Source organism: Rhipicephalus microplus, chromosome 6 (genome assembly GCF_043290135.1).
Source record: "Rhipicephalus microplus isolate Deutch F79 chromosome 6, USDA_Rmic, whole genome shotgun sequence".
Lineage (NCBI taxonomy): Eukaryota > Metazoa > Arthropoda > Arachnida > Ixodida > Ixodidae > Rhipicephalus > Rhipicephalus microplus.
Genome location: NC_134705.1, coordinates 167,121,753 through 167,140,889, shown reverse-complemented (window position 1 = coordinate 167,140,889; position 19,137 = coordinate 167,121,753). Strand labels below are relative to the sequence as shown.

Sequence of the window (19,137 nt, the reverse complement as noted above, 5' to 3'; positions counted from 1 at the left end):
ATGAGATCACGTCTAGCTACAAGTTGAGTGCGAGGCGCTTTTCCCTTCCTAATGGTATATGTGCAACCGAGTCCAAGGAATAACTTTTGTACTCCTAGAGATGGGTACACATCTCTGCCCGCGAACGTATCGTAGGAGAGAGCCCGACTTTCATGAAAAGTGTCTTCGTTGTGGCCTTGAGAGTTGCTCGCTAACTCACATGCTGTGGCAGTGCCCTGCGAATGTGGGTGCTGATTTGTGTGACGAGAACTCGTGGTGGCTGAGCTTACGCAAGGCGGACTTGGGTCTAGAATCACTGGCTGTCTGGAGGGCCCGTTCCATCGCGGAGGGTCTTCACCTTCCTGTGCCGACCTGGATGGAGCCGCCGATTAATTAGTTGAGGGTGTCTTGGGACTTTTAAAGACCATAGTCTTTCTTGGAGACCTTCGACGGAAAAAAATTTGGTCTGTCTGTCTGTACAATTGTCTGTTTGCCCGCCCTTAACGATACCTCAAACGGCTCCAAACAGCGAATCCCATCCACAGCGCCCACCATTATTCCTCAAGCCAAAGCGTTCATAGTTAAGCGATTGTCAATTAAAAACCGAATATTGCGCATATCTGAGGTATTATAAAAGAAGGTTGATGTTTTTTTATGTCTGCCTTTATGCTAGAAGAGGCACACACAAATAACTCAACGACTTTAACAATTATCGCGCTGCGCTGACAGCGCAACGTGATGCTCAAAAATGTAAGTGTGTCCAGCGCTTTGCTACAACACGGTGGCGGCACCGGCCCGTCGCTTTTCGTTCTACTCCTTATCACCTTCGAGACTGGCGCGCATCTTTCTCCACGGGCGCACACGCCTTCGTTTTCGAAGATAACTGCCAGATGGCACTCGTGTCTTACGTGCCTCGAAGCGCTCGATCGCCTCCGCTGCACGCTCTAGGCACTCTAAAGCAGCGCCTCCAGAATACCATTCACCGATTTTCCAGCGCAGAACATCAAATAAACGTTTTGTTCACTTTCACCAGACGCAATATTTCGACAGCATTTGCAGTGTAACATGCAGATACGGGCCAATTTTTTAAGCTAGTCTCTTTGATATTTTATGATTGTTTGTAAGTATGTATGTATACATGTGCGTATTATTATTATTATTATTATTATTATTATTATTATTATTATTCGGCAGCGTATTTCCACGTGCCTGTCATAACAATCATACGAGCAGAATTAAATTCATTTCTTTATGCACCTATCCCCCATGTAACACTTAGTTTCATTCAAGAAATCGCGCATGGCATGCCACTCGCTGAATGCTTTGCCTGAAATAGATTTGCGCAAGAGCACCCTTAATATGGACCACCGTGTAATTACTCAATTACGCATTTCAGGTTTTGGGGAGTGAAATTGTTGTCTTTTCAATCTTTCTTGTTTGTTTTTTGCCCTCCACGGCTGGGATCGAATCCCGGCTAGTAGCGGCTGCTTTTTAGAATGAGGTTAAAATGCTAGGCCCGTGTGCTCAGATTAAGGTGCTATGTTGAAGAACCCATGTGGTCGGATTTGACAAAGCCCTCCACTACAGCGTCTGAAAGAACGATAATATACTTTTGGGCCGTAAAATTCCGACAATTAACATTTTATTGTGTTGCCCAAATCTTTTTAAACAAACTTATCTAACCGTTAAAAGAACCATACATTCTAAAGAAAAGAAGTAAGAAGTGTACGTCTTCTAAATGGCGTAGAAACGAATATCTCAATGCGTGAGGTCTTTTTGTTGTCGCTGTTGTGGACAACTTTCAGCTAGTGCAGTTGCGACGGCTTTCGCTAACGAATATTACGCAATGATACACAATATACGCTTTCGTAAAAATTTTCGTCCCTGCCGTCACTGCCGCCGCTCCCTTCGCGACGCATGTTAGGCAGGGACGGAATTCGAGGGCACTTGCTGCCGCCACCACCGCGCGAGGGCAGGGGCCGGCCTCCGCCGTGGCTGCGGTCACTGTTGCCGATAGGCGGCGTCAGCAGCGCTGCGGCCCTCGCAAGCAACGAGCTGGCCGGCCAGCTTTGGGCCGTCCGGCAAGCTGAAGATGCCGCCCTGGTGCAAGGACTTCGAGCGGTCACCTGAGGCACCGCCATCATTATCGACGGAGAGTGGAAAGGGACAGGGGTTAATCCCCTCTTCCGCCACCTCGCCTGGTAAAACTGCTGCACTTTAAATGAAGTCCTTTCACTGCCCCGCCGCGGTGGTCTAGTGGCTAAGGTACTCGACTGCTGACCCGCAGGTCGTGGGTTCGAATCCCGGCTGCGGCGGCTGCATTTCCGATGGAGGCGGAAATGTTGTAGGCCCATGTGCTAATTTTTTAAGTGCACGTTAAAGAACCCCAGGTGGTCGAAATTTCCATAGCCCTCCATTACGGCGTCTCCCATAATCATATGGTGGTTTTGGGATGTTATACCCCACGAATCAATCAACTAAAGTGTTTTCATTCATTCATTCATTTCGTAAAAATACGTGCTTCGGTCATTTTTCTTTGAAGGAGTACTCGAAATCGTTAAACACTTTTTTCGAACGCGTAGTAGGAACTGCAACGTCCTTAGCTTATCGAATAGCCTCACTGCAGCAACTAGACCAAGGAGCTAAACTTGTGTGCGATACTGCTAAGTGATTTGCAAATGCACAAAAGAGATCGCAACCTGCGACTTTTGTGAATACCCGAAAAGCCTTTGTCAACGCTACTTTTAAGAATTTGATACCAAAAGAGCTAATAATAGCACAAAGAAGGCATGCTGCGAAAATATTTTTATTCAGGAACAAAGCCCTTCGCCATAATCTTGCTATTGTTCTTGCTCAAGACTATGTCGTTTCCACGGAATTCAGTTTAACTAAGACGCGCTCACGCAATGACAAATGCTGCGATAAGCCTTTATCTATTGTGAATTCTCTATAGCCGTTAAAATGTCATTCTGCTTTAGCCTACCACTGTTATCACATTCGCAGCTTCAAACATACGAATAGTTCTCCCATGTGATGTCGTTAATGTAAGTAAAATTTATTTGTACTATTGAGCGAAAGTGCAGAATAATTGTTTTTTTGGGGGCACTAATATTCATGAACCATCAACTTCCAGCAGTCAGAAGTAGATATAATACTCAACTTCAGACACGACAGTCACGAAGTATAGTCCAGAGCGTGTGGCCGAAGTGCGATGCGACAAATCACTAGATGTCTGTCTACTTCAATACGGGTCCACGTTAAAGACCTTCAAAGTGGCCGCTTTTCCAAGGCACTCCAATAAACGTATCTTTATTTATGTTGCGATTTTGGTGCACACAATACAAACAAATAATATTATTCGTTGGTAATAATATGCGGCAAGTATTCAAAGCTAGGAATGTTATCCTTGCTAGTAAAAAGATTGAATTAACACTATATACTGCAAGGCCTTTTTATAATTGTTTGCTGTCACCTCTACAGATATTATTATTATATGTACATCGAAAGTTAATAATCAGCGGCAAGTATTCAAAACTAGAAGTGCCATCTTTGCTAATGAAAGCATTGAATCAACACTACGGCAAGCATCTTTTATAGTCGTTTGCTGCCCCTCTACAAATTTCATAATGGTATGTACTTGGAAAACTATGACCAGTAACCTGTTGCTCTTCCTTCACGGGCATCCTAAAACCATGTCCTTAAATAATCCCGATTTCACTGTTTCAGAAAGTGTACTAGTTGATGATTTATGCGAGTCTGAAAAAAAGCACCCCTAATCATTTAATATTGCGCTGTTCTGTACAAACACAGCCCTTGAATCATTTGCAAAGAAAAGCCCTCGGATATACTAGTCCTACAAAATGATGACAAGGAGAGGAATCGTGTTTCGCTGCTCGATACTTTGCGTAGTTGCCGCCCTTACTTACAGTATGAAGCCACGTAAGTGCATATTTTTTATGTACTATTTAATGCCGCAGTTACTGCGCGCGTCCTTTCGGTGGTATTGGTACAATAGCAGTGTTTTGGTGCTTTCACCTGAACCTAATTGCCCAGCACATTGGATTGCTATACCCGATATATCCACCAGATGTATCCGAAGTGAGTCAACTCACGTAACTCAACAAAATACGCATCTTGACCAATTGGAAAACTTTTGTTCATACCTGAGAGACCACTTCTCGCGAACATCCACTAATTAGAAACCAACAATGCGTAGATTGATTGTAGAGCCCCAAATATTTATTACCATACCTACTCTGACACGCACGTCATCTGCAAGAAAGATGGCCAATAGCCTAACAATTCGTTGTGACGTCCTGAAGGTCTGGTTGGGCTGTGGTTGGGGAAATGTCCAGATCATTGTTTTATATGACGCTAACATTCTTCTTACTGGCCAGTGTACATTTCTCCTCGAAAAACTTCTTGGGTTGAGGACTTAAGTTTATCAATGAGGTTGCAATACTTCAGTTTAAATACTGCTTCAGAATATATCATATTTTGAAAATATGGTGATATTATCAACACAAGTAAACTACAAGACAACTGCAGGGAATAAACGGGATGAACGCATAAACATGTTTAATAGAGCTCATGTTTTCAACACAAATATACTTGGCGACAACCTATACTGACACTGGAGCGAAAGCTATAGAGGTGAGCTTACACACCATCATGTTGCTCCATAAGAAGTCTATAGGGGCCGCTGGCAGCTGATTTTGGTTTTGCTTTTTCGCGTCGTTAACGTGTTTAGAAAACTATATACTCAAAAAATGAGAATCGGGAACACGTTTCGTTGGTATAGAGTACATTGTAGTGTCATATTACGAGTAGATTTTTTTAGAAAACGTAAGGGCACCTCTGCGGCCTTCACGAACCCACTATGCCATCAACGCAATGTTTACTTTAGCAAACGGAGATTCCCGAAGAGGTGGTGCTGTCTAAAAAATGGAAAGATAATGAAGGCATTCTTGCAAACTGAGGAGTAACTGTATTTTACCTACGGTTTTTCGCAACTGTTCTAGGCTCATAATAAATAAAGCAGTATTTATTTCAGCTCGGCAAAAGCAGAACATTATCAATAAACTGAAGTACGCTTAATGGCGCTGTGTAGCAAGCACGTGCTTCGGTGCTATGGCTTGCACAAAGCTGTCAATGAAAGTCGACGCCGCGTATAACATGCCAATCAATATGTGTCCATTCACTGGCAAAATTTTCTACTTTGTTATTGTTAAAATAACTGATCGATTAACTTCATATATATAGATCATGGCCCACGTCCTCCTTCTCATGGAAAGCCACATGCAAAAATTACAGGTGAGTAGATTTTAAAAGCGAAACATTTCTGGCGCCCCCTAAGCGCTCTGTATCTATCTATCTATCTGTCTATCTATCTATCTATCTATCTATCTCTGTCTGTCTGTCTGTCTGTCTGTTTGTCTGTCTGTCTGTCTGTCTGTCTGTCTGTCTGTCTGTTTATGCAAAATCATCGAAGAAAAGAGACGGCTGAACAGAATTAATCCCACAAAAGAACTTGAGCTGTGGCTTTACGGGCCACCTCCAAGTGCCATCTTCGTTTACTTCTCCTGTGGTCGTGGGTTTTCCCTTATGCTCGTCGTCCAAACGAGGGTGCTATAAGAGAGGCCCTATGTAGATTAGTAGTCAAAATGTGACAAATGGCTGTTTGTGGCAGTCCAAGCAGAGGTCAGACATATATTCGAGGCTTCCTAGGGTGGTCTCCGTGGAAGACTGTCTCTGTCGGTCAAAGCTTCACGGCCGATCTCAAGGAAAGTGGCAATTTTCGAGATCACGTTAGGTATATCGAGTGGTTCGCCATATGTTGGAGTAAAAACTGTGCAGACTGCGTCGTGGTGCACATAATTATGTGTTAAAGGGTATAAATATTATTTTGTGATGCGAAAGTTGGGGTGGAGCGTGCTAGAGGTATTGAACGCAGTCCAGGTGGTGTTTTAGGATATGCGGAGGCTGGGCTGGTAGCCGCGTCGGGGTTAAGAAATCTCCAGACAGCCACTGAGCACTGCCATACACATGGTCCACTGCTGAGAACAGTAGAGCTACCCGAATGACAGCACCACAAACGCAGGTGTACCACAGACAAGGCGTAAGGCCGGGTCGCGCCACTGAAGCAAATAGTCAGGGTTGTCTACAGTTTTCGGTGAAGGCGCTACACCATGTGGCATAATATGCAGTGGTAGGGCCATTTCAGGCTCAGGTGATCCGATTAAGGGAAACAACAGGGAGGAGTCGAATTAACACCCACGGTCACTTTTCATGGTGCCCGGACATCCAAAAACGAGCTACCCACGCAGAAACGAGAGCGTGAGTAACCATCTCAGTGGTGATATAAGAAATGGCAAAAGCCTACGTAATATTGATGCACTGGTGGAAGGCCCGGAATCTCAAAATAAATGTAGTCGAACCGACAAAAATTGGTCGTGTATCTATCGAAAAAAATTGGCCCCCGCAGTCAACCAAAGCCACAAGATAGTAAAAGCCATTCACGGTGTGTCGATGGTGCATTTGACTTGGTAGATTTCCGTTATGAATTTAAAAAAATGGCCACGTATCTGCGTGGACACCTGCGAATAATGCCGAAAGACTATATTCTACTGTGCGGAGAGAGAGAATAAAACGCTTATTTGACGTTCTGTATACCAGTAGAACGAAGAGTGCTGCTTGAGATGCGGAGCCATCTGCCAATACAGTGAAGAAAAAATCGCAGCATATCCATAGAGTGCATGATGATGAGTGGGGAGAAGCGTACGTTCGTCCGTTCGGTCTTGCTTCCGTCGATTCGTCCGTCCCTGCATTCGTGCATTCGTCCGGACGCCCATCCATGCATCCGTCCGAGCGTCCGCCCATCCACGCGTCCATAAGTCCATCCGTGCATCTGTCTGTCTGTCAGTCCATCCACACGTCCGTCCATGTAGTGAACACTTTGAGTACCGCCACCTCGCATATTTTCATCATATGCTGAGCATACAGAATCACCGCCATCCTGCGGACATTCCAAGCACTAAAGGAGAGATGGCACTTGCGCACTTTCTTGCGGCCTGCGCTTCGTGTCTACTTCCCACCTTTCACCAGCTCTAGTTCATGGCTATATACTAGTTAACTATACTGATGGCACTGCGGCCCGAACCTCGCTAAATCTTGCTAAAACCAGAGAGGTTACACCGAGCGAGTTTAACATGGCAACTCCTCTGGTTAGATAGTGATGAAAGCGCGTCCTTCTAATAATAGTTTTTTTTCGTAATCATCAAATTCAAGGCAAATTTTATCGGAAACCAAGTCACCAATACTCGTCTCTGTAGGTTATTTCATTGGACACAATTATCTTTTTATTTATAAGTAACATGCGTGGGCTTTCTCCACAATTCAAAAGAGAGCGCGCATGCCACTTCTCCAGTCTCGCCGTGAAGGCGGCTTTCTCCTCCTCCTCCTCCTCCTCCTACTACTACTACTACTACTACTACTACTACTACTACTACTACTACTACTACTACTACTACTACTACTACTACTACTACTACTACTACATACATCGCGTACGCACGACCATCGGCTTAGGGAGGTTCGCCCCCAAAATGTTTTTTTGAACGCAGAGCTACTGGCAGCTGCCAGCAAAGTGTAGTTTTAGCGAATCGTAGGAAACACCTGCTTTTTAATTCATAGCGTTGCATTGTCAACGCAGCGTACAGACTTGTCTTCTTCAAAGCTGCCACTACTTGAAGTACTGCAAGTACTGCAGGTACGCCTTCTTAGTTTCGAGGAAAGCGACATCCTTGAAAAGGCAACTATATTGGCTACATTGCTTCAATCCTCCGGAATTGTACACCCTTCGACAGATGTCATCGAGAGGATTCTACCAAGCCCATTTTTGACCTGGTATGCCCACTTTTCACCGTTTTTACAGAATTAGGGGCGAAGCTCCTTATAGCGGCATCCATTCGTCCCCCGTAGTATGTAACAAGTATAACATTTTGACCTCCAAGGTGCTGCCGGTGAGAGACTTCTTCTGTGCGTTGTTGAACAATAAAAAAATAGTGCTCAATCTACATGTCAATGGCGGCCAATTGGGAATGAGAGACAGGAGCATTCGGCTTTTAGTTAACGCGCAGGCTGTGATCACCATTAGCAGCCATTGGCATGTACATTGAGCACTATCTGACAAGAAAGGGTTGCTACGTTATACTCACTGGGTGTAACCTCCTTAGCTTTAGAAAGGTTTAGCGAGCGTTGAGCCGCAGTGCCATGAATACAATGAACTTGTATATACCATGAATGAACTCGAGGTGGTTAAAAATGGGAAGTAGATACGAAGCGCAAGCCGTAAAAAAGTAAAAGCCGAATTCTCCGCCTCTCATTTCCCATTAGCAGCCATTGGCATGTACATTGAGCACTATCTGACTGAAAAAGTTTGCTACGTCATACTCGCTGGGCGTAACCTCCTTGGTTTTCGAAAGGTTTAGCGAGCGTTCGGCCGCAGTGCCATGAATACAGTGAACTAGTATATACCATGAACTCGAGGTGGTTAAAGGTGGGAGTGGACCCGAAGCGCAAGCCGTAAGAAAGTGAGTGTGTGCCACCTCTCGTTTAGTCCTTGGAATGTCCGCTGGATGGCGGTGCTTCTATATGGGGAATATATGATGAAAAGAGGCGAGATGGTGGTACTTGGAGTGTTGAATAGATGGACGAATGGACACATAGACAGATGCATGGATGGACGCATGAACGGACGCAGGGGCGGCTGCATGGACGAACGCAGGGACGGACGCACGAACAGACGCACGCACGGACGGGCTGATGGACGCATAGACGGTCACACTGACGGACGCATGGACGAACGGAAGCAAGAACGAATGGACGGACGAATTCTTTGCCTTACTCTCCATCATTCACTCCGTGGATATGCTGCCATTTTTTTTTTACCTACTGCCATTGAAGACTGGAATAACCTGCCTGAATCCATAGTGCACGAACAAAACCCCTTAAAATTTAAACAGCTAATCACAAATCACTTGATATGTTAGTTAATTTACAATTGTTGCCGTTTTAGTCCACGTATATGTATATTTTTCCTTCTGTTGACATTATTTTTTATCATGTAGTTCACTTTCGATTATGCTTTGTACCATTGACAATCATGCATCTGTTGAATTGTGTTTTTGCCTCCCCCTTATGTAATAACCCCGCAAGGGGCCTTTAAGGGTTCAATAAATGATGATTATAAAGCGCAAGCCGTAAGAAAGTGTGCGTGTGCCACCTATCGTTTGGTCCTTGGAATGTCCACCGGATGGCGGTGCCTCTATATGGGGAATATATGATGAAAAGATGCGAGATGGTGGTACTTAAAGTGTTGAATAGATGGACGAACGGACACACAGACAGATGCATGAATGGACGCATGAACGGATGCAGGGGCAGATGCATGAGCGAACGCAGGGACGGACGCACGGACAGACGCACGCACGGATGGGTGGATGGACGCACGAACGGTCAGACATACGGACGCATGGATGGACGGAAGCAAGAACGAATGGACGGACGGATGCTTCGCCCCACTCTCCATCATTCACTCCATGAATATGCTGCCATTTTTTTTCTTCGACCGGGCATCTGCCCGTGCCGACCGAACGGCATCATGCCGGAGGTGATGGTGGTGGACGGGGAAGTTATTTCCCAAGAAGACGCAAACGCGCCTGGGCGTCTGCTTCTTCTCAAAGTGAAGGAACGGCTGGCCATCGCACGGTCACCGCGCATGGCGTCGCTCGGCGTTTTGCAGCCGCATCGAAGCTTCCCCGATTGCCGAGGAGCCATATTCGAGTCATAGTTTGATTTAAAGGAGGCCTGGATCTCAAGAAGGTTAGCCTGATTCGTCTAGCACAAGCCCTAGAGATGGCAGCAAAACTGTCCCCGGAAGAAACAATGGAAGATATCGTCTGCCCGAACATAACTCAGAATATTGTTGTGGTCTCTACGCCAGCGTCCCGCAACGCGGGCGCCTACGCGGCGCTGCGACTCATCCGCCTTGGCTCGACTGAGTATCACGTTTCGGCCTACACGGCCGATTCTGACGATACCTGCAAAGGTGTCATATGAGGCGTCGACGTGGACATCGATGAGCGACAGTTGGCGGCAATGATCGTCAACCAGCGCAACCCTAAAGCCATAGAGGAGCATCGCATCAGGGAAACGACTACCGTCGTCGTTCTCTTCAGTGGTCTCAAGGTACCCAACTATGTTACGTGTGGTTCAAGCATACTACGGTGTACTTGATACAAGAGACAGACTGACGTTTGTTACGGATGTGGAGCTCTCGGCTATCGTGCGGATGTTTGCCCGACAACGATGAAGAAAGTGTGCCGCGGGTGTGCTGTCAACGATCCCACAAACGATCACCAATGCTAGCCGACATGTGCCTTGTGCGGGGGGGCACATTTAATGGCCGACAAATCCTGCCAGCATCGATTCAAGTTCCCTACTTGGTAAGGCAACGAAGATGGCGTAGAAAGGCCGCCAATAAACGCAGGCAGCACCAAGAGGGTCTGACGTCACGGGATTCGAGCGTGGCACCAACCTCGAGGATGTGCTCTCCCTTGCCAGCTGTTAAGAAGAGTCGCAGCCGCTCAAGAGGACGCTGTCGCTCCAAGAGGCGCGCCCACTCCAAGGGGCGCTCCCACTCCAAGGGACACTCCCACTCTAGGCTACGCTTCCAGGAAGCTCCCAAGACCTGGGCTGATCGTGCCAAACCAAGCCTGGCGCAGCAGCCAGAAGAGGTAACGCACGTGGTACCGCCAGAGCAAAAAGAAGACCCTAGAATTGCATTCTTACTTCAATAAAATGCTAGCTTAAAAGCGCAGCTTCAGCAGATGAGGGTAAAGTTTGAAGCCCTCAAAAATACAGCACAGGTCCCGGTGCGGTCTTCGTCAGTAGAGCCGCGGCCGGCTAAAAGAAAGATAGGTGCAGAAGGGGAGGTAGCGGCGGCTTCCGACTTGGACGTCTTGGGAGCAATCAAAGATTTACGAAAGGCGGTGGCATGGCAGGTGAAATGCTTTGACCTCGTAGCGTGTAAAGTTGCCATGATCGAAAGCAGACTTGCAACAGGCGGGAACTCTTTTGTCCCGGTGACGCCTGTTTCACTTGTTCCCTCTGCGCGCCCCGGTACGCCAATGAATCAGGCTCCCGTCAATATGGACGTGCCGTTAAGTCGGCAAACCAGTAGCAGCAGCCATGGCTCCTAACGCAACTGTGTTCGTCATTTGGCAGTGGAACTGCGCGGGGTTCAGGAAGCGTAAGGCCTCCCTCCAGCAGTACATTGCTTCATTGGCAGTGCAGCCAAATGTGATTGCTTTACAAGAAACCATTGACGCGGCGCTTGCCTTTGCCGGCTATCGATCTATATTGTTTAGGGGGGAAGATAAACGTGGTCTGGCTGTCTTCGTTTCGAACAAATGTGGGTTTTTAGAACACACGCTTGCGCTCGGCAACTCTACTTTGGAAGCTCAGCTGGTTGAAATTATTCCGAATAATTGACTTAAGTGCAGCATATTCGTACTGAATGTTCACAGCAGCCCTCGAAATCACAAGCAGGCGTTCTCCTCCGTGCTCGCAAAGGCGGCTACCCTTGTCGGCAAGTCACCGCTCGTAGCTATCGGTGACTTTAACGCACCTCACCCAGCCTGGGGTTATCCAAAGGCCACTGTTAAAGGGAAAAACTTTGTTAAAGCTATCACGGACTGTTCCTTGGAGCTGGTCACGGACCCTCAGTTCCCAACCCGGTTGGGCAATTCCGTTTCAAGAGACACCACTCCGGATCTGGAATTCATCAGAAACGCGGGGAAAGTTCAGTGGGTTAATTTGCAGGAAAGCCTGGGAAGTGATCACTTCATCCTCGCAGTCACGCAGGAAACCCGGGTGGCTCCACCTAAAGAGTACAGGGTGACGGACTGGGACGAGTTCAGGAAGCGCCGGAAAGCTGATGAGACCGAATATGCCACGTTAGAGGAACTATTTTCTCGACTCGCGGAGGATGAGCTCCTCGCCACCAAGTCTGTCCAAACCGACTTACAGGTAGATACGATGGACTCGCGTCTTGCGCATTTATTTGGGGGCAAAAAATCGCTGGTTGAGAGATGGCGCACACAAAAGCTAAATAGGAGGCTCCGCAAACGCATAGCTCTCTTCAATAAAGATATTGAAGAATGTTGTCAGGAGCTTTCTAGGCAGCAGTGGAACGAGGTTTGCTCTAAAGTAGATGGGCAGATGCCCACCGGAAGTAAATGGAACCTGTTGAAGGTACTACTCGATCAGACAAATTCCAAAAGTAACCAGAGGTTGGCAATCGACCGCTTAGTTCAAGCACAGCGGAGCGGTGGAGAACTGACACCACTTTACTCAAGGATTTGGCGGAGCAATATCTTCCACTTGGCCCCTCCGGGGACTGGGATTACGCGGTCTACCAGGGAAGGCCGCTCGAGGAAATCGACTTGCCCTTTACGAACCTTGAGATCGAAGAGGTGCTTAATGCGCTTAATAGCCACTCAGCCCCTGGTCCAGACAGCGTTACAAACAAGTTGCTGCGCAATCTCGACGGAAAGTCAGTCGATAAGTTAACCGAGGAGGTCAATATCTTCTGGGCAGAAGGTCGCGTACCTGAGACCTGGCGTACCGCCTCGGTAATACTCATTCCCAAGCCGGGCAAGGTACTCACCATGAAGAACCTCCGTCCCATTACCCTCACATCTTGGGTGGAGAAGGCGATGGAGCATGCGGTACACAACAGAGTATCTCGGTATATTGAGAATAAATAGCTGTTTCCGTACAAAATGGTAGGTTTCCGGCCGGGTCTCTCCACCCAGTATGTGATGCAGCTGATTAAGAGGCAAATTATCGATCGACACACCCGAGATGTTCGAGTAATACTGGCACTTGATCTCGCCAAGGCCTTCGATACGATTTCACATCAGTTTATACTGGAGCAGGTAGAGCGCATGGGATTAGGTTTCAAGTTCCACGCCTGTGTTCCGCGCCTTCCTCAGGGACCGCAAAGCCACCATAAAGATTGGCGAATTAAAATTGGAGGCTTCCACCCTGGGTGCGAGGGGCACGTCACAGGGAGCAGTAATTTCACCCCTTTTGTTTAACATAGCCATGAAAGGCCTCTCGGAGCGCCTCTCCACTGTAGCCACTACCAGCCATGCCTTATATGCCGACGACATTACAGTCTGGTGCATGGGCGGTTCGGATGCTGAAGTGGAGCGGGCGCTTCAATCTACTTTGTCCATCACAGAACGTTTTCTGCAAGGTACAAGGCTCCAACTATCCACCTGTAAATTGGAGTTTCTTCTATATCGACCAGTTCAACCCGGAAGAAGGAACAAGTCACGGCTTGATCAGGTGCATATTACTATAACCACACGGGATGGGCAGTCGATTCCAAGAGTCAATTGTATTCGGGTGCTAGGCTTCCTTATTGAATCTAACGGCAGAAATTCGCAGGTTTTCGCTCGCATCACCTCCAAAACAGAGAACATGCTCAGACTAATATTGAGGGTTTCAAGCCGCAGGGAAGGGCTGAGGGAGAGCGATCTCCTTCGGCTCTTTCATTCATTCCTGATGAGCCACAATAATTACGTGGCATCCTCGCTTAATTGGTCGAAACGAGAGGAGGATAAACTCGACACTTTATTGCGTAAAAGCATCAAAAGAGTACTAGGCCTACCTATGAGGACCAGCACGGACCGGCTCATGAGTCGGGGCATGCTAACACCCTCACGGAGGTGACCGAAGCACAAACAGTAGCTCAGGTCACGCGACTCCCCTCCACGAAAGCTGGGCAGCGTCTCCTACAGTCGCTGGGATATCATCATACGGCAGAGAGGAACAGAAGATATTCTTATCACAAACAATGAAAGGCACGTACGAGGTGGCACCCTTCCCGCGTAACGTTCATCCACAGTACCATGTTGGCCGGCGAAGGGCACGGGCCAAGTCTCTCCTTGATTTCGTGGCTAAGTCCACGGGCAGAGTAGCTTTCGTTGATGCGGCGCAGTACGGCCACTCCGATCGTTTTGCAGCTGTGGTCATTAATCATTGTGGTCGCGTACTCAACTCAGCTTCCGTGAGCAAAGCGTCTGTCGCGAAAGCTTTCTTCTGGCAAAGATTTATTGTTAGCCTCACTAAGGCAAGCACCACTTTTGAAATTATTATTGATACAAGAGTTGCTTAAAAACGATGACAATACGAAAAGTAAACACTCAAGTGATGAAGAACTGCATTTTATAATCGCATCTAACTAAGACATCTACTTTGTTTTCTTGTTAGGTCATGATCATCCTCTATGCCGGCGAGTATCTCTCTGCCCACAGGGATGGGTTCAGTTATGCCGAACACCTAATAATGAATGGACTATTTTTTGTGGTAAGCACGTCAATGGTTCTACAAACTTCATATTTCAGAAAAACTCCTCAGTGTTCATATGTCATCTGTTTGTTTGCCCCCTCTCGCTGACAAAATTGCGAACCTGTCCGGTAAATGCAGAAAAGTCAGAGCGAAAGCGGAAAAAAGGGCTTTTCTAGAGCCTAATACAAACTGTCTTGGGGCCAATACTACAACCACAGACATACTGTATGTGTACGTCATAAATCATCGCACTCATTATGCAGCAGGTAAGTAGCCCCTACGCCATTAATTGCATTCTGCAGAGAAGGTGGTACCCGCTAGATATCATTAAGTGCACTTTGTGCGGCGTCTGATAACGAATAATCTATAGATCATCCCTACGAAGTGGGTCGGAAGTATTCAATAGCAGACTCGTTGCACAGATCACGTTGTATGACGCCTGGTTATATCACTGTTCTTCCATGCTACATTATATGATAACACGATTCGTTCCCTGACATAACGCGTCCATTGGGTATTTTAGTGATGAAAAAACATGCGTCGGCAAGGCTCAGTGGTGAAATAGTCGACCACGACGAACAGGAGCAGACTATATATTTCCATTCAATCTCAGAAATTTTCTTATTTCGCACGATAGGAGTTACAGACATCGGCGGCCATGGCATACAACCAGATCGCCAAAAACGACCGTTGTTTTAATATTATAACTGCCTTCGTTGTGAAAGAGGTGGAGGAAGAATGAACTAAACAAGGATACACCATATGAAAGAAATTGGCATTCCTGCAGAGGACACACCACTTTTCACAGCGGAATCTTGAATGCCGGCTTTTCTAATGCTCATTGTTCGTTCTCTTAGTGCGCGCTGGCGCGCTGATCCATCTTACTTTTGACGTAAAGCAACCAGTATGCCATTTTCTCAATCTACAAAGAAGCGTGATTATATATTCGCATCTAAGAGCCCTTATGGGCATACTTGTGCTGTGGCTGATAACGATAATCACGACTAATTCTTTGTGATAGGTTGGAAACTTTCAATGACCCACATTTAGTTACATATTTCAGATTCTGCAGAGCCCGGTTGTTGTTTTACTCCTTCTCCTACTGCGTTATATTATATACGTTAACCTGATTCAATCTCAACTAATACAAAGTTTTTCACGGGGTACCAACTCTACCATAAACCATAACGTTTTCTTTGTAGCGAATCGTTCGCTTTGGCATTATTATCACCATTTCACGGAGGGGCTGGTACCTGCTACCCGCTTATAACACGTTGTGTGCCGTTTGTTGATGCTGTAATGTCAAATTGTGACATAGCCCTTTGCAATTGGTTGAATGCACTCAGGACTAGGCAGTATCTGGTTATAAGAATATAACAACAGTGTTTCAGATATATATGTATGATTATCCGTATTGCAATATCAAGAAGCGATTGAAAATGTACTTCTACCAAAGTAGTGAAATAGATTTATCACTTATCGATTGCGTTGAGATTGTTGCAGTATACGGGCATTTTTTTCGTATGAATTGAGTGCAGAGAGAGATAAGAAGAAAAGCGTATAGGTGACCCGGAGATGATCTCCGTAGGCTACTTTTTACGGGGAAAGAGGGAAATAAAGTTAGAGTAGAGGAGAGAAAAGCCATAGATTGAGTCGATGTGCAACAGTTTCGCGTTTGACATCACACGATGAATTATACCAGTGTCCTTGAGAAAACGCAACAGCGCCTTCGTCGTTTTTCTGAACTGGATACAATGGGCAGCGCCATGTACCCAGTACCTTCACGATGGTGAAGAGCAGGTGGATCTTTTCAAAAAGAAAAGGGGGGTTCTTTCTTTGTGCCAGGACAAACAAAGGCGTGCCACCATAAGGACGGGGTGGGAAGAGCAGCGACGGTTTTTCTTCAAGCGCATATTAGCTGTTGTGGTAAATTGCGCTTCGCCGATAATGGTACAATTGTGAAGGCAGTTTTGTCGACCAATGACAGTCAGCGTCTTTCGCAGATAGTGTAGCACGCCTTACTTTTTTCGGGTGGCAAGCCATTACTTCGTGACTTCCCGCTTAGATACCCCCTCCTATTAGAAGCTTTGCAACGTTTCGCGTGCGGCACTTCCAACAGTAGTCCCCGTAGTCTCAGCGGGAGCTACAAGAAGACTGCTATATTTGACATCGCTCCAGCTACCCTTTGAGTCTATCAGGGAGCGTTGGTAATTGATTTGACGGTATAAAATGGTCTCTTGTAGTACCCGGCTCCAACTACTCTAAAGCTGTCAGCACCTGTTGCGGCTTGCTGAAATGACCACGACTGGCATCGGTGGTGGTGAGAGCTTCGTGGAAAAGTGTCCTTTTCATCCCAGGTGACGAGTGTCGGCTGCTGCCTTTGATCGGGTGCTCTAATGATGTGACCCTGTTTCCACGTCTATTCATCGAGCTGCCACGAACGACCTCGAATGGCTTAAAACCCCTCACCAAGAAACAACGAAATAACGCAATATTAGGAAGCCAGTGTTTGAATACTTGAGTCGTAGGTAATTATCAGCGGTCTCGCATGGCGGCCACCATGCCCGATGCTTGAGGATTCTAAACACACGGTCGGCGAACTCACTCATAAACCACAGCGAATGGCGAGCCTCAGGTAGGTCAACTCACTTTTAGGTCAACTCACTCGGACTCGCTCAGACCGACATGGAGCTTGAGTTTTGGTGAGTGAGTAATATTTTGGTGAACCTGAGTCCGAGTGAGTGTGGTTGCAGAAAATCTTCGTGAGTGTGAGTGCAAGTGAGCCCAGCTGAGGAAGAGTTTGGTGATTCTGAGTCCGGGAAAGTACAAAACATAAGATATGTTTATAGAGCCAGTCTGAGTGAGTTGCATTTTTTTGCAACTAATGGGACCTACTTAGGCTTCTCATTCTTCAGATAGACCTACGTAAGGCATTAGTGCTTCTGCATCGAGGTAACTCAACCGAAAAAAATGTCATCATATCCACGGGGTGAATGACGGAGAGAGGGGCGAAGCATTTGTCCGTTCATTCGTTCTTGCTTCCACCCATCCATGCGTCCGTCTGTGTGACCGTCCGTGCGTCCATCCGCCCGCCCGTGCGTGCGTCTGTTCGTGCGTCCACATGTCTATCCGTGCGTCCGTCCCTGCGTTCATCCATGCATCTGCCCCTGCGTCCGTCCATGCGTCCATCCGTCCGTGCAGCCATCCGTGCGTCCGTCCGTGCAGCCATCCGTGCGTTCGTCCATGCATCTGGGTGTCCGTTCATCCATCTATTCAGCACTCCAAGTACCACCATCTCGCATCTTTTCATCATATATTTTGCATATAGAAGCACCGCCATCCAGCGAACATTCCAAAGACTAAACGAGAGGTGGCACACGCACGTTTTTTTACGGCTTGCGCTTCGGGTCTACTTCCCACCTTTAAACACCTCGAGTTCATGGTATATACTAGTTCCCTGTATTCATGGCACTGCGGCCCAACGCTCGGTAAACCTTTCTAAAACCAAGGAGGTGACGACCAGCAAGTATAACGTAGCAACCCTTTCTTGTCAGATAGTGCTGAATGTACATGCCAATGGCTGCTAATGGGGAATGAGAGACATGAGAATTCGGCTTTTAGTTAACGCACACGCTGCGAATTTTTATTGTTCAAGAACGCACTGAAGAAATCTCCCACCGGCACCACCTTGCAGGTCAAAGCGTAAGACATGTTACGTACTACGACGAGGCACGAACGGGTGCCGCTTTAAGGAACTTCTCCCCTAAAACACCAGGCCTGCGTGGAAGGCGCCGAACATTCATGGAGAAAGCTATAGGAGAGCGGCCTTACAGAGCCTTTCCAAAACAGTCATTGGGTAATTGCTGCTAGCACACTTGCTTGATGCCCACTATCGCAATAATATTACTATCAATCTTTACTCAATCGCTTTTTGTTGCCATTTCGTTGTACTTATCAACATGTCATTTTCTAACAGGAGTTCCCCTCTCAGCCTTGTGCTATGGGACCTCCTTCTGTATATACTAACCCCATGTGTGTATATTTTTTTGTGACATATAAAGATTTTGAATAATGATTTCTCGCTAGTAGACAAGCATTCGCGATGCTATTTTTCGTCATTCTTCTTAAAAGCGTTGTATCCGCTAAACTATTACGAGGAATTTCGTGCCAATTGTTCATGTGGTGGCTGACGACGATGAGGAATTATGCCTGAAGTGAGTAATACATCACAGTTAGTAGGTGCTAAAAAGCAAGATTTTGTAATGGTTTCGAGGGTTGGTAACCCGCTCGTTACGATATTCGCATTGTACGATGACTCGTTGTTTTTTCGCTACTTTAAAACGCTTCGTTGCTCATATTACGTGATTACTTTCCCGACAACAAGCCTGCCTATATAAGTCAAGTTTGCGAAGAAGTCCATGACACCGGCGTGGCTCAGTGGTTGAATATTGAGCTGGCAGCCAGTGAATACCGGTTAGAGCTCCACTATGTCCTTGGTACTGTTTTTTTTTTTATTTCGTGTGATCGTGGTTACGGACACTGGCGGCGGCGGCGGCCGACAACTACGGCACCGCGCGTGACTTGAGCATTGATCTAATAACAGCTTTCGCAGTAAAAATATCACCACGCCGAAGGACTATCGGGCTATCAAAGCACCGTTTATTCTGTATAACGCACATGTTTGTAAGTCTGCAGCAACTCCAGCGATATAAAGATTATTTTCTTTCACGATTTCTC

The 19,137-nt window shown here is 46.7% G+C and overlaps 1 protein-coding gene across 2 annotated transcripts in view; it reads left to right on the top strand.

Annotated features, from left to right (window-relative positions):
• The first annotated feature begins 2,694 nt into the window (after nucleotides 1-2,694).
• LOC142765639 (uncharacterized) overlaps nucleotides 2,695-19,137 on the top strand; it is a 32,207-nt gene continuing 15,764 nt past the window's right edge. The window contains exons 1-4 of one of the 2 annotated variants that reach the window (XM_075866967.1): nucleotides 2,695-3,023; nucleotides 3,790-3,918; nucleotides 5,242-5,292; nucleotides 14,323-14,418. In XM_075866967.1, coding sequence (XP_075723082.1) covers nucleotides 3,840-3,918; nucleotides 5,242-5,292; nucleotides 14,323-14,418 — 226 coding nt within the window. In that variant the 5' untranslated portion in view covers nucleotides 2,695-3,023; nucleotides 3,790-3,839. The remainder of the gene's footprint in view (nucleotides 3,024-3,789; nucleotides 3,919-5,241; nucleotides 5,293-14,322; nucleotides 14,419-19,137) is intronic. The other variant, XR_012884340.1, reaches the window with a different exon arrangement.